At 40.1% G+C, this 16,375-nt stretch overlaps 1 protein-coding gene across 1 annotated transcript in view; it reads right to left on the bottom strand.

Annotated features, from left to right (window-relative positions):
* eprs1 (glutamyl-prolyl-tRNA synthetase 1) overlaps positions 1–16,375 on the bottom strand; it is an 85,828-nt gene that overhangs the window by 40,358 nt on the left and 29,095 nt on the right. Inside the window, exon 13 of the mRNA XM_029714071.1 lies at positions 7,417–7,527. Within this exon, the coding sequence (XP_029569931.1) occupies positions 7,417–7,527 (111 nt within the window). The remainder of the gene's footprint in view (positions 1–7,416; positions 7,528–16,375) is intronic.

Raw genomic sequence — 16,375 nt, forward strand, 5'->3', positions numbered from 1 at the left:
TTTTTCGTAGTCTAAAACGTCCACAGCACCCCCTTTTGTCTGCAGGTTTGGCAATGAACTAATGAAAGATTCATCTTCGGTTAAGTGCCTGTTCTTCTGTCCTAGTGAGGTCCTTCTGAATGTGATTTGTTTTTCTCATATTATACTGACATGGCTTCTTGTTCCACTAACCTTGTTCCACTAACCTAATAGGTATTAATTGAGGAGTTGTTAACTATAGGACAGAATTAGCTTTTGGGGTTTAAAAATGGGTACCAGTTCTTTTTGGGTTTCTAGGCCCGAAACAGTATTTTGAGAAAACACTTGCTTAAGTTTAATCTTGCGAAATAATTTAAACAGACCTACTTTCATATCAAATGGTTTGTCTGTACATGTAGGTACAAAAGAGAGGCCCTTAGATGAGACAGACTTGCGCGTCTGAGATCTTTTTTGGAGAGGTTAATTAACGCGTCCTGCTGTAGCTCCATTTCCACGGCCTTTGTTCCTGGTCCCCCTTTGACCACTTGCCTCTCCTACATCGCTTCTTTTCTTTCGTGGAGCTTTGTTGTGCTGCTTTCAGGCTAGAAAAACAGTCTGTGTGACTTCAACCTCTTACTTCCTTCGACACATGTTCAACAATTAATAGCATTAAATCTAAAATAACATTTGTTGAGGATTTCATTACATTTCTGAACTAAAGTTGTCGTTTTTCCCTATTGTAGGCTCCTTCTGTATTCTCAGTCAATGATTTATGAACACTTGTTGGAAGGTCGATGTCCTTCCAACAGACGTGTTTAATACGTTTTATGTACACACTTTATTCTAATATTTATGAAATGCATATTTGGTAGCACTTATTTGTTTTCCCTCGACTCAACCCCATTCGAACGGATGTGGGTGGGGATAGGTCTACATAAGGTTGCATTTTCTTTTCTTTTTTACTCACAAAAGCTCTGGCGAAGGCCGTGAGGCCGATACGTAAAGCTTATTAAAGATCAGTGACACTGTCAAGAGCAGTGTGCGGGTTTCTTCTTTTTTCTCATTTTATTCAGCCGCTACCATGCACCTGCAAAAAAAAAATGGCACTCGCAATAATAATAATAAAATAATGCCATTCTAAGCAAATCTTGTCTGCTAAATGAACTAGTGTAGCCCACAGCCATATGGCATAGGCAGATCAGGACAACTCAGAGTATGCTATTCTGTTCTTCTGAAATAAGACATTTTCTTCATATCGTGCATCTTAAGACGTCTAAAATAAATAATTGATTTATTGTGATGGTGTAGGCTATATTACATGGATTTATTCGACTTTTTATCAAATGTATATGTTCCAAAGTTCTGTGGTATGACGAATACAATAGAACATAGCTGAATAAGATAGAAAGGATATTTTCTATTTGCGCACATGCAGATATTCTGTGTTGAGCGGTTAACAAAGGAACAGGTACTCCTATATGCTTTATTTAGAGTTATTTATGTAACAGTTGTGATACAAACGTTAGGCTATATGTTTTGATTTTTAATACATTCTAAGGCTGCATAATGCGACTAATGAAGATTTGGAAAAAAGTTGCATGAAAGGCATGAGCTCTGCTTATTTTTTGCGCAGGCTGTACACACTTCATCAGTCTCTCATTCACAATATGACAAGCATTTGATAATTCCTCGAATTTCCCGGGTGCATCCCCGTTTGTGGCAGTAACGCCCCCTAAAAAAAATCCATGCCATTTGCGGCTGAATATAATTGTAATTCCATTCTCCCGGCTGCGTGCCGAGACACCTCTCACTTACATGGCTCTCTGTCAATTGATCAGGTCTCTCACAGGCTACAAGTGACCGACAGACATCGGGTACGCAACGGCGCGCATCCGCATCCAATTCCGAGGCGCATTCACAAGTGATAATATATCATTCACAAGTGATAGGCTAATAGTCACCCATTACACTATTCTTGATTGAATCTTGTCTTTACATGTGAAGAAATTTGTTTTGATTTGGAATGGATCATTATCATGCACCTGTCTCGAAAGGGGGCAGCGGCAAAAAAATACATGTCATCTATGCAGTTAAATAGTGCATGGAGGACGCTTTTCCCGTGGTTAATTTTCATGCCAGCCTGGTAGGCTATACTGCTGTTGTAAAGAGAAGCAATATGCTTATTATTAGAAAAGTTGATGAAATAAATATAGTAGGCCTAGCCTACAGAAAGTTGATGGGACCTTCTTAAGAGGCATGAATTACATATTTGTCCTCAACAATCTACACACAATAACCCATAATGACAAATTGAAAATAGGTTTAGACATTTTTGCAAATGTAAAAATAGGTATTCAGACCACTTGTTATGAGACTTGAAATTGGGCTCAGGTGCATCCTGTATCCATTGATCATCCCTGAGATGTTTCTGCAACTTGATTGGAGTCCACCTGTGGTAAATTGATTGGACATGATTTGGAAAGGCACATACCTCTATATAAAAAGGTTGACAGTTGACAGTGCATGGCAGAGCAAAAACCAAGCCATGTCAACGGAATTGTCCAAAAATACCATGAAATTGGGGAGAAAACAGGGTAAGAAAAAAATAACTTGGTCACCGACAGAGCTCCAGAGTTCCTCTGTGGAGATGAGAGAACCTTCCAGAAAGACAACCATCTCTGCAGCACTCCACCAAATCAGGCCTTTATGATAGTGGCCACATGGAGCAACTTCTCAGTAAGGCACATGACAGCCCACTTGGAGCTTGCCAAAAGGCACCTAAAGGACTCTCAGACAATGAGAAACAAGATTCAATGCCAAGCGTCACGTCTGGAGGAAACCTGGCACCATCCCTACGGTGAAGCATGCTGTGGGGATGTTTTTCAGCGGTAGGGACTGGGAGACTCGTCAGGATCGAGGGAAAGACGAACGGAGCAAAGAACAGAGATCCTTGATGAGAACCTGCTCCAGAGCGCTCAGGACCTCAGACAGGGGCGAAGGTTCACCTTCCAACAGGACAACAACCCTAAGCACACAGCCAAGACAACGCAGGAGTGGCTTCAGGACAAGTCTCTGAATGTCCTGGAGTGGCCGAGCCAGAGCCCGGACTTGAACCCGATCGAACATCTCTGGAGAGACCTGAAAATAGCTGTGCTGCAACGCTCCCCATCCAACCTGACAGAATCAGCAGAGAAGAATGGAAGAAACTCCCCAAATACAGGTATGCCAAGCTTGTAGCGTCATACCCAAGAAGACTCGAGGCTGTAATCGCTGCCAAAGGTGCTTCAACAAAGTACTGATTAAGGGTCTGAATACTTATGTATATGTGATATCAGTTTTTTACAAAAAATTCTAAAACGGGTTTTTGCTTTGTCATTATGGGGTATTGTGTGTAGATTGATAAGAGAAAAAAAAAACATTTATTTTAGCATAAGGCTGTAACGTAACAATGTGGAAAAAGGGGTCTGAATACTTTCCAAATGCACTGTATATAGTTCAGTAGATTTTCTGCATGCTCCCTATCTGGTTTTGGTTGTTTAAATTGGCATGATTTTTCCATCCCGAAAATGTCCACTTATACAACCTGCCTAAGAATTTAACAATTTTTTTATTTTAAATAAAACATTCCTCCATATTAAAAGGGATAGTTTAAGATCTTGGCAATGAAGCCATTTACCTACTTCCCCAGAGTCAGATGAACAGGACCAGCTAGCATTCTAAATGTTCCTGAAGACTTCCAATTGTTGTGCTGGTTATTATTAGCTTGTGAAACTACATCCAACTTTCTTTATACAGGACGCATAGACATAAAAATAGTATCCACGATGATATTCTGTTGCAGCTTGCGATTTTTATAAAATAATTACTTTTCACATAAAATAAAAAAGGTGACCGACCAAGTCGGTCTTATGCAGCAAAATTTGAAAGTGTTTTTTTTTTTTTTTTTTACATTGGATAAAAGTAGAGACTCAGAGCTAAAAAAAAATGGTATATCATACACTCCAGTTGAGGAAAAATGGGAAAGTAATTCTGCTTTGAAAGTTGATCAACTTGTAACCTAAATTTGGAGAAAAATGTTCTGGCACACCTACTGGAGAGCTCTTTTATCGTCTACATCCTCTTAAGCTTTAGCCCCACTTACCTCTAAGGATTCGCATGTGATGCCATGTAGTAAACAACCAAATATTTCAAGAATAAAAGCTGGTTCATACTTCGGGTGTATTCGTAAATTGAATCTGGAGTGCCAGTGTGTGCTCTGGGCGTTCGTAAACTCAGAGCGTTTCACTCTTGGAGCATTCAGAGTGCACACTGGACGCTCTGACCGAGGAGTAGGGTTGTTCAGAGCGTTCTGTCCTAACAGCAGTCAAGCACCCAAGCTAACTGGCTAACATTGGCTAGCTACTTCAAGACACAAATGAGAGAACACATCACTCTGACCATTTTACTCTCCCTAGCTGGTTAGGCTGTTTTAATGTTATCCAAAGCGTTGGTTACTAACTGTGCTGCTGGCAACAATTCAATTACGCTTTTTTTGCCAACGTTTACTGACAACGGCCATATTCAACGGGTGTTGAGTGTTCGTCAATGTCAGTTATTCTGCACTCTGACACACTCAGAGGAGAGCTCTCTGAAATCGGAGTAGATAGCTAGAGTAAATTTACCAGCTACGTCTATCGACAATTGTTGCAGTGACATCATGAACAATCTATTGAAATGGTTACTTGCATAGTGGAGTCTATTTAGACATGTATCTAGCTAAACAAAGAACCATAATCCCAACTCATGACATTATTACCCTGCATGAATCTGCAGGTAGCTAACCAACCAGATCAATGTTAGCTAGCTAACATTAGGATATAAGTAGCAAAGCAAATGGCTCTGAGAAAGGAATAATATGACTACACAGATCATACACGTAACATTAGCAAGCGAGCCAGCCAGCTAACAGTACACCAACTTGAAATTAAAATGACTGACAAAATTAGAAACGTGTAATATCTGAAAATGTAGCTAGCAAGACTATCTTACCCCAATACATCATGGATGGACACTTCTCCCTGTCACGGATGCTATGGTTGCCCTTAGTTTGATGATGAAATCCAGAGACAGGTGTTTTCTCCAGCTACTATACTCTAAATTCCACTGATTTCAAAACTCAGTCCTCCAGAAAGTGGAGAGCAACACTTATCAGTTCTACTAAGTGATATGTATTAAAAAACTGCGCTAGAAATGATTACCTACACATACTGACCAGTTCAAATTAGAGGTCGACCGATTAATCGGAATGGCCGATTTCAAGTTTTTCATAACAAATCGGTAATCTGTATTTTTGGACTTCGATTTGCCGATTTTTTTAATTTTTATTATTAATATTATATTTATTTTTTAACTAGGCAAGTCAGTTAAGAACACATTCTTATTGTCAATGATGGCATAGGAACGGTGGGTTAACTGCCTTGTTCAGGGGCAGAACGACAGATTTTTACCTTGTCAGCTCGGGGATTCATTTTTGCAACCTTACGGTTACTAGTCCAACGCTCTAAACACCTGCCTTACATTGCACGCCACGAGGAGCCTGCGTGGCAGGCTGACTTCTACGCGAGGGCAGCAAGAAGCCAAGGTAAGTTGCTAGCTAGCATTAAACTTATCTTATAAAAATCTATCTTACCATAATCACTAGTTAACTATACATGGTTGATGATATTACTAGTTTATCTAGCGTGTCCTGCATTGCATATAATCGATGCGGTGCCTGTTAATTTCTCATTGAATCACAGCCTACTTCGACAAACGGGTGATGATTTAACAAGCGCATTTGCGAAAAAAAGCACTGTCGTTGCACCAATGTACCTAACCATAAACATCAATGCCTTTCTTTAAAATCAATACACAAGTATATATTTTTAAACCTGCATATTTAGTTAATATTGCCTGCTAACATGAATTTCTTATAACTAGGGAAATTGTGTCACTTCTCTTGCGTTCCGTGCAAGCAGTCAGGGTATATGCAGCAGTTTGGGCCGCCTGGCTCATTGCGAACTGTGTGAAGTCCATTTATTCCTCACAAAGGCAGTAATTAATTTGCCAGAATTGTACATAATTATGACATAACATTGAAGGTTGTGCAATGTAACAGGAATATTTAGACTTAGGGATGCCATCCGTTAGATAAAATACGGAACGGTTCGGTATTTCACTGAAAGAATAAACGTTTTGTTTTCGAATCGATAGTTTCCGGATTCGACCATTTTAATGACCAAAGGCTCGTATTTCTGTGTGTTATTATGTTATAATTAAGTCTATGATTTGATAGAGCAGTCTGACTGCGCAATGGTAGGCACCAGCAGGCTCGTAAGCATTCATTCAAACAGCACTTTCGTGCGTTTGCCAGCAGCTCTTCCCTGTGCTTCAAGCATTGAGCTGTTTATGACTTCAAGCCTATCAACTCCGGAGATTAGGCTGGTGTAACCGATGTGAAATGGCTAGCTAATGAGCGGGGATCGCGTTAATAGCATTTCAAACGTCACTCACTCTGAGACTTGGAGTAGTTGTTTCCCTTGCTCTGCATGGGTAATGCGGCTTCGAGGGTGGCTGTTGTCGATGCGTTCCTGGTTCGAGCCCAGATAGGAGCGAGGAGAGGGACGGAAGCTATACTGTTACACTGGCAATACTAAAGTGCCTATAAGAACATCCAATAGTCAAAGGTATATGAAATACAAATCGTATAGAGAGAAATAGTCCAATAATTCCTATAATATCTACACCATGTTTCATTATTTATTTGAGGCTAAATTGATTTTATTGATGTATTATATTACGTTAAAATAAGTGTTCATTCAGTATTGTTGTAATTGTCATAATTACAAATAAATTAATTAAATAAAAATAAATAAAATCGGCTGATTAATCGGTATCGGTGTTGAAAAATCATAATCGGTCGACCTCTAGTTCAAATAGACAGAAGCGTGCGACATGGTAGACCAATCCAAACTCCATGAAAGTTCACATGTTCGAAGGCATTTCTGCCCCTCAAAAAAAAAAAATTTGAGAAAAAAAAACTATCCTGTGAAGTACTGACGCGCGACATACACCTAGTTTCCTGAAATGAGTCACAAATACAATTGTGGACTGCAGTTTAGAAACCCCTCATTTAGGCCATTCATTATGGCAAGATTTAAGTTGGTTGATTATTTACTACTCATCACATCATATCCTCAACTTGACTTGTGGGGGGAACTATACATTTTAGCATTGTCAGAGTAATATAGACATCATGCTTTGGCTGCTGAACACTACATAAGAATGCAATACTTCTATATAGTCAGGGTGTGTCCAAAATTATACCCTAATCCCTATATCATGCACTACTTTTGGCCAGGCTTTGGTAGTATAGGAGTACACATCATAGGGAATAGGTTGCCATTCCATAGACAAGAGTGGAAATAACAGTCAATGTACCTTGGGGTGTTTGACGGCCATCTTCATCTCCTCTGGTGCGTCGGGGATGACAACAGGGACAGAGTAGGATCCTGACAGGGCTGTGTATCTGGGCGCCACTGGGTCGACAACCTACAGACACATGGGAGAGGTTCATTATTGCAATGGTGTCCTGTGTAGAGAAAGAAATTCTCATTCAATATCCTGACTAAAGACATTTCAATTGGACCGGAGGCTGAGTGCAGGGATGAGAGAGAAAAGGATAGAAAGTAGAGGGAGAGTAGTTTGAGAAGCCAGTTTTCAGTATGCATTGCCAACAACACAGACAAGGGGGAAAAGAAGACCCATTCTGAAAGGAAATCTGCATCCATGGCCATGAGGTGGTGAAGTCCCTTGAACTTTTCACATCCTGTAGCCTATTCAAAACAGACCCTTAGAATGCCCAGCTTTCATGATATATACAGATATTCCAGTGCCAAAGGTTTTGCTTATCTGAGTTTATAGACCCTAGTAGTCTCCCAAATAATGGCTGCAAATATCAGGTGAATAAGTTTTCAAAGACTACTAAGAAAACACATAAGCAATCGGAGAAGAGTGTCTAGGAGAGCAGGATGGGGGGAGGGGAAGGAAGGTGACTTTTGGAGGAATGTTCTCAGAATTGAATGGGAGTCAGACTTCATTACTGAGCTACAAATTAGCTCTGTGTGAGATTTGAACAAAATGTGTATGTTTCAGAATTGATGAAGACGCAGATTGGAGGAGACGTGGGAACGAAAGGATGGAAAGCACTAGTGTTGTCATGATATCAAAATGATGACTTCGATACCAATGCCAGGTTTTGTATCGCAATACTCGATACCATCATGATACCAAAACGATACCACAGCAAAAAAGTCACAGAATGGCACTTGATCCAGAGATGAACTCAGCTAGAGCTGTTCAATTGTTTGGCATTTGAGTTAAATATAATAAAAATAATAATAAAAAGAGCCATGTATGCATTAATGAATCAATTATACAATCATACACTCAATTTGACTTTGTTTTTACCAATCTAACTGCATAACAATGGTAGTAATTTATTAAAATAATAATCTACTGATTAACTGGGTAAATGAAGATGTAGCATGGGCCACAATACAGGTGAATGCAATTTCCATAGAAGTTGCATATAATGCATTCGGAATTATTCAGACCCCTGGACTTTTTCCACATTTTGTTACGTTACAGCCTTATTTACTACAGGTGGAACCTGAGCTCAATTTCAAGTCTCATAGCAAAGGGTCTGAATACTCATGTAAATAAGGTATTTGTTTTTTATTTTTAATAAAATCGCCAAAATCTTTAAAAAAAAAGACTTTGCATTTTATCATTATGGGGTATTGTGTGTGGATTGATGAGTATTTTTAATAATGTAATCCATTTTAGAGTAAGGCTGTAACAAAAATTTGGAAAAAGGGACAGGGGTCTGAGCACCTTCCGAATGTACTGTCTATTGAGCTTGTTTTGGCTGATTTCATTAGCGCTACAGATGACAATCTGTTTCCCTTACATTTGGGGGGGGGGTGTACCAATAAACACTTGCATAAAGTATCACTTTGATAAAAGTGCGAACTCTTTAACCCAGCAATGACATCATTCACAAGCTTTGCACAGGTAGTTAGTTGGTTCAGTGAAGGGCGCGTGAGGCAGGGATACTTTTCTTCAGTATCTTTGCGTGAGGAAGGCGATTATGTCAAGAGTGCTAGTCAAATCAAAATGTATTTGTCACATGCGCGAATACAACATGTGCTGTACCGTGAAATGCTTACTTACAAGCCTTTAACCAATAACGTAGTTAAGAAAATAAAGAAAAATATTTACTAAATAATAATAAAATAACAATAACGAGGCTATATACAGGGGTTACAGAGTCAATGTACGGGGCTACAGGTTAGTTGAGGTTATTGAGGTAATATGTACATGTAGGGTAAAGTGACTATGCATAGATAATAAACAGCGAGTAGCAACAGTGCAAAAACAAAGGGGGGGGTCTATGCAAATAGTCCAGGTGGCCAATTGTTCAGCAGTCTTATGGCATGGGGGTAGAAGTTGTTAAGGAGCCTTTTGGACCTAGACTTGGCGCTCCGGTACCGCTTGCAGTGCAGTAGCAGAGAGAACAGTCTATGACTTGCGTGACTGGAGTCTGACAATTTTTTTTGCCTTCCTCTGACACTGCCTGGTATAGAGGTCCTGGATGGTAGGAAGCTTGGCCCCAGTGATGTACTGGGCCATACGCACTACCCCCTGTAGCGCCTTGCGGTCAGATACCGAGCAGTTGCCATACCAGGCGGTGATACAACCGATCAGGACGCTCTCGATGGTGCAGCTGTAGAACTTTTTGAGGCTCTGGGGACCCATGCCAAATCTTTTCGTTGTCAGAGATCATGCCTACCACTGTTGTGGTCAGCGAACTTAATGATGGTGTTGAGAGACAAGCACGCACCCCTGAGGGGCCCCCGTGCTTGGCCACGCAGTCGTGGGTGAACAGGGAGTACAGTAGGGGACTAAACACGTACATTTAAGGGAACCCTGTTGAGGACCAGCATGGCAGATGTGTTGTTGCCTACCCTTACCATCTGGGGGCGGCCCATCAGGAAGTCCAGGATCAAGGTGCAGAGGGAGGTGTTTAGTCCCAGGGTCCTTAGCTTAGTGATGAGCTTTGTGGGCACTATGGTGTTGAATGCTGAGCTGTAGTCAATTAACAGCATTCTCCTTTTGTCCAGGTGGGAAAGGGCAGTGTGGAGTGCGATTGAGATTCTGTGGATCTGTTGGGCCGGTATGCGAATTGTTGTGATCCCAGGGTATCCGGGATGATGGTGTTGATGTGAGCCATGACCAGCCTTTTCAAAGCACTTCATGGCTGCCGACATGAGTGTTACGGGTCGATAGTCATTTAGGCACATAGGTATTACAGACTTGGTCAGGGAGAGGTTGAAAGTGTCAGTGAAGACACTTGCCAGTCGGTCCGTGCATGCTCCGAGTACACGTTCTGGTAATCCGTCTGGCCTCACAGTGAAAGTTGTGAAAGTTGACCTTTTTAAAGGTCATGCTCACATCGGCTACGGAGAGTGTGATCACACAGTCGTCTGGAACAGCTGGTGCTCTCATGCATGCATCATCATGCACATGTTGATTTTGTCTATCCCCACCAGACGCAGGTTAAAATACCAAAACCAACTATATTAGTTGGGGAACAGGTCGAAACATTCATGGACATTTAGCTAGCTTGAGGTTGCTATCTAATACGTCCTGGGAGAAACGTTGGGTTGTTACTTAACCTGAAATGCGTATTGTATGTTTTTTGCTTTATCTTTGTAGACATTTCACCCAACTTGAGTCACATAATCGTGTTCTCTACTCCGGCAATTAATTCCCATATAAAAAGGGGAAACTTCGTTTTTAGTTTTCTTTGATTAATCTCTCCTCGTTCATTCTTCTTCTGTGGATTTAATATGGCGGTTGGCAACCAACTAGACTGGAATGCGGACCACATTCATCTATCAATCACCTACGTGGTTTAGTATTCTCGAAACAACCAATGAGTAGACGGGAGAGGTAGGACTTGCAGCCTGTAGACCCACACGAGCAGTTTGGATGAAATGTTTGAATAACATGTAGGTGTACATCTATTTTGCAACGCTAGCACACACAAGGCTGGCGGTTTGGTCAGCATGTTATGTTTGGGAACAACACATTAAGTGACACACTGCATATTTTCAAGCAGAGTACTGGCTGCATCATGTTATGGGTATGCTTGTAATTGTTAAGGACTGGGGAGTTTTTCCAGGATAAAAAATAAACAGGCAAAATCCTAGAGGAAAACCTGGTTCAGTCTGCTTTCCACCAGACACAGAGACGAATTCACCTTTCAGCAGCACATAACCTGAAGCACAAGGCCAAATCTACTCAGGTGTTACTTAGCAAGAAGACCGTGAATGTTCCCGAGTGGCCGAGTAACAGTTTTGACTTAAATCTACTTGTGTCTGGTGGAAAGCAGAAAACCAGGTTTTCCTCTACGACTTGACTTGTGCTTAGCTCTATTCTGTTTTTTTACCCCCCCAAATAATCCCCAGTCCTTGCATATGACAAGCATACCCAAAACGTGTAGCCACCACACAAATACAGTGCATTCGTAAAGTATTCAGACCCCTTGACTTTTCCTACATTTTGTTATGTTACAGCCTTACGGTCTGCTAAAATGGCGCCCACTCAGCTAAGATGGCGCCAACAGAGATGGTCACCTTGCTTCAGGTCCTTAGGCAACTACTTTTTTTTAATGTATTATTTCTTAGTCCAGAAAATCTCAAGTGGTATTACATCTTTACATTTGTGTGTATATAAAGGTAGTCATTGTGAATTTGTTAGATTACTGCACTGTCGAAACTAGAAGCATTGCTACACTCACATTAACATCTGCTAACCATGTGATCAATAACATTTCATTTATTCTAAAACTGATTAAATTGTTTCTCTTCCCTCAGCAATCTACACACAATACCCCATAATGACAAAGCAAAAAAATATATATACAAAAATTAAATAAAAACTGAAGTGTGTTCAGGCCCTTTACTCAGTACTTTGTTTAAGCAAACTTGGCAGCGATTACAGCCTTGAGTCTTCTTGGGTATGACGCTACAAGCTCGGAACACCTGTATTTGGGGAGTTACTCCCATTCTCCTCTGCATATCCTTAAGCTCTGACAGTTAGGATGGGGAGTGTGGCAGCAGAGGATGTACATAACAGCCTTATTCTAAAATATATATATATTTTTTTATATCCTCAAATCTACACACAATACCCCATAATGACAAAGCGAAAAGAGGTTTAGATATTTTTGCTAATTTAAAAAAAATAACAGAATTAACTTATTTACATAAGTATTCAGACAAATGTATGATTTTAAAAAACTATTTAAATCATTTTAGAATTATGCTGTAACGTAACAAAAAATGTGGGGGAAAAAAGCAAGGGGTCTGAATACTTTCCGAATGCACTGTATGAAGAGCAGTACTCAGTGATGTGTTGTATTTGCCCCAAACATAACACTTTGATTTCAGGACATAAAGTACATTTCTTTGCAGTTGACTTTAGTGCCTTATTGCAAAGAGGATGCATGTTTTGGACTATTTTCTATTCTGTACAGGCTTTTAGGTTAGTATTGTGGAGTAAAAGTACATAAAATATCAGGGGTTTTTTTTGGGGGGGGGGGGGGGTATTGTAATTATCTGCATCATTTCCAATCCCCCATAAATAAATATAAAAATCAGCAAAAAAAGAAACCTCCCTTTTTCAGGACCCTGTCTTTCAAAAATTTTGATTTTTACGAATTAACTTCACAGATCTTCATTGTAAAGGGTTTAAACACCGTTTCCCATGCTTGTTCAATGAACCATAAACAATTAATGAACATGCACCCGTGGAACGGTCGTTAAGACACTAACAGCTTACAGACGGTAGGCAATTAAGGTCACAGTTATGAAAACTTAGGACACTAAAAATAGGTCTTTCTACTGACTGAAAAACACCAAAAGAAAGATGCCCAGGGTCCTTGCTCATCTGTGTGAACGTGCCTTAGGCATGCTGCAAGGAGGCATGAGGACTGCAGATGTGGCCAGGGCAATAAATTGCAATGTCCGTACTGTGAGACGCCTAAGACAGCACTACAGGGAGACAGAACGGACAGCTGATCGTTCTTGCAGTGGCAGACCATGTGTAACAACACTTGCACATGATCGGTATATCCGAACATCACACCTACGGGACGGGTACAGGATGGCAACAACAACAACAACAGCCCGAGTTACACCAGGAACGCACAATTACTCCATCAGTGCCCAGACTGTCCGCAATAGGCTGAGAGAGGCTAGACTGAGGGGCCTATAGGCCTGTTGTAAGGCAAGTCCTCAGCAGACATCACCGGAAACAACATCGCCTACGGGCACAAACCCACCGTCGCTGGACCAGACAGGACTGGCAAAAAGTGCTCTTCACTTAAGAGTAGCAGTTTTGTCTCACCAGGGGTGAAGGTCGGATTCGCGTTTATCATCGAAGGAATGAACGTTACAGGTGCCTTGGTGGAAAAGTGGGGTAACATCTCACAGCAAGAACTGGCAAATCTGGTGCAGTCCATGAGGAGGATGCAGTACTTAATGCAGCTGGTGGCCACACCAGATACTGACTTACTTTTGATTTTGACCCCCCCCCTTTGTTCAGGGACTCATTATTCCATTTCTGTTAGTCACATGTCTGTGGAATTGCTCAGTTTCTGTCTCATTTGTTGAATCTTATGTTCATACAAATATTTGCTGAAAATAAACGCAGTTGACAGTGAGGACGTACATTTCTTTGCTGAGTTTATATTATTAAAAAAATATATAACCATTTTTTAAAGTAAGTGTTCAAACTTTTGACTGGTACTAATATATTAGTACCAGCCAAAAGTTTGAACACACTCATTCAAGGGTTTTTCTTAATTTTTACTATTTTCTACATTGTAGAATAATAGTGAAGACATCAAAACTATGAAATAACACATACAGTATGGAATTCATGTAGTAAACAAAAAAGTGAAACAAATCAAAATATATTTTAGATTTTAGATTCTTCAAACCAGCCACCCTTTGCCTTGACAGCTTTGCACACTTGGCATTCTCTCAACCAGCTTCGTGAGGTAGTCACCTGGAACGCATTTCAATTAACAGGTGTGCCTTGTTAAAAGTTAATTTGTGGAATTTCCTTCCAAATGCGTTTGAGCCAATTAGTTGTGTTGTGACAAGGTAGGGGTTGTATACAGAATATAGCCCTATTTGGTAAAAGACCAAATCCATATTGTGGCACTAACAGCTCAAATAAGCAAAGAGAAACGACAGTCCATCATTACTTTAAGACATGAAGGTCATTCAATCCGGAAAAAAAAAACATTTCATAGTTTCGATGTCTTCACTATTATTCTACAATGTAGAAAATAGTAAAAATTAAGAAAAACCCTGGAATGAGTATATCAAACCCAAGACGACTTGAGGCTGAAATCACTGCAAAAGGTGCTTCAACAAAGTACTGAGTAAAGGGTCTGAATACTTATGTACATGTAATCAGTTTTTATTTTTAATACATTTGCAAACATTTCTAAAAACCTGTTTTTGCTTTGTCTTTATGGGGTTGTGTGTGTAGATTGATGAGGGGAAAAAAAACAATTGAATACATTTTAGAATAAGTCTGTAACGCCTTATCTTTGTAGTGACTGGGTGTATTGATACACCATCCAAAGTTTAATTAATAACTTAACCATGCTCGAAGGAATATTCAACGTCAGCTTGTTTTACCCATCTACCAATAGGTGCCTTTCTTTGTGAGGCATTGGAAAACTTCCCTGGTCTTTGGGGTTGAATCTGTTTTAAATTCACTGCTTGACAGATCATTTTTTATTTGGGGGACAGAGATGCCGTTAAACACTATTTTGAGTCCATGCAACTTAAGCACATTTTTAGGCTTGCCATAAAGGATTGAATACTTTTTGACTCAAGACATTTCAACTTTTCATTTGATTTCATTTATAAATATTTCTAAAAACATAATTCCACTTAGACATTGAGGGGTATTGTGTGTAGGCAAGTGACAAAATCTCACTTGAATCCATTTTAAATTCAACAAACTGCGGAAAATTTCAAAAGGGGTGTGAATACTTTTTTTTTTTGTTATTCGGTAATATGATCATAATGATCAAAACTTTATATTTACTTACTTTTATCATTTTTCATTTTTGAGTGGCAGCCAACAGGACAATGCAAATTGCGTTTGAGATTGTATGAGTTTGTGTAGCTAAGTTTGTGTAGCGTACTTGTAGCCCCCACCCCAAAAAATTAAAAATACATACAAATTTGGTCAAACAAAAAAGTGAACACACTGTCTAACCCAGTAATGACGTCATTCACAAGCTTTGCACAGAGTCAGTTGGTTCGGTGAAGGAGATGCGAGGCAGGGTTAGTTTTCATCGGGACTAAGTGAATAAAGATGAAAATCAGCATATTCTGCGTTATGGTCACAAAGTACTCGGGTAGTGAATTGATTTTAGCGTAAGCTAGCAAGGAATGTTAGCCCCTAAAGCTGTATCTTCTTGCATTGTAAATAAAGTGTTCTAGCTTTATGGACATTGTTTGGCGAACAGTAAATAACAGTTCGACATGCCGAGGTGCATTACTAAAGTGTGTTAACTTCTAGACAGAACGAGTGTGGAGCTAACATGACACACAGCCCAGAATCCCAGTGCAGTGGTTCCTTGTCAGGACAGGTTAGAGAGCAAGCGCCAGCAATGAGTAAGTGGAACAGGCAAGAGATATGCGCTGTGCGCTCGTGCTAAAGGGGGACATCAGCTGCCCTGACTCAATCAGTATACAACATGACATATTTCATAAAAAAGTAACAAAAGAAACCAATTTTAGTACCAAACCGTTTTTCATGTTCTGGCATCGAAAAGGTACATTAGGTCTGGTACACCGTGCAGCACTAGAAAGCACATAGATGAAGGGGCGGAGGGAGGAAGCGAGGGAGTGGAGGAGTAAGAAGAGTACCTTGATACAGCTAATTGGCAGCTTGGAAACAGAAAGAGTGAAGTGCAGTTCAATGTCAAATACATGAGGAAGCGCGAGAGAGAAGAGGTTCGGCAAGGGCCCCACCACACACCCTCTCCTCATCGCAGATACCACAGGCTTAAAGGAGAAACAAATGTTTTCCCTAGCTATGACATACATACAGTTGAAGTCGTAAGTTTACATACACCTTAGCCAAATACATTTAAACTCAGTTTTCACAATTCCTGACATTTAATCCTCGTAAAAATTCCCTGTTTTAGGTCAGTTAGGATCACCACTTTATTTTAAGAATGTGAAATGTTAGAATAATGGTAGAGAGAATGATTTATTTCAGCTTTTATTTCTTTCAT

This window comes from Salmo trutta, chromosome 25, assembly GCF_901001165.1.
Source record: "Salmo trutta chromosome 25, fSalTru1.1, whole genome shotgun sequence".
Classification (NCBI taxonomy): domain Eukaryota; kingdom Metazoa; phylum Chordata; class Actinopteri; order Salmoniformes; family Salmonidae; genus Salmo; species Salmo trutta.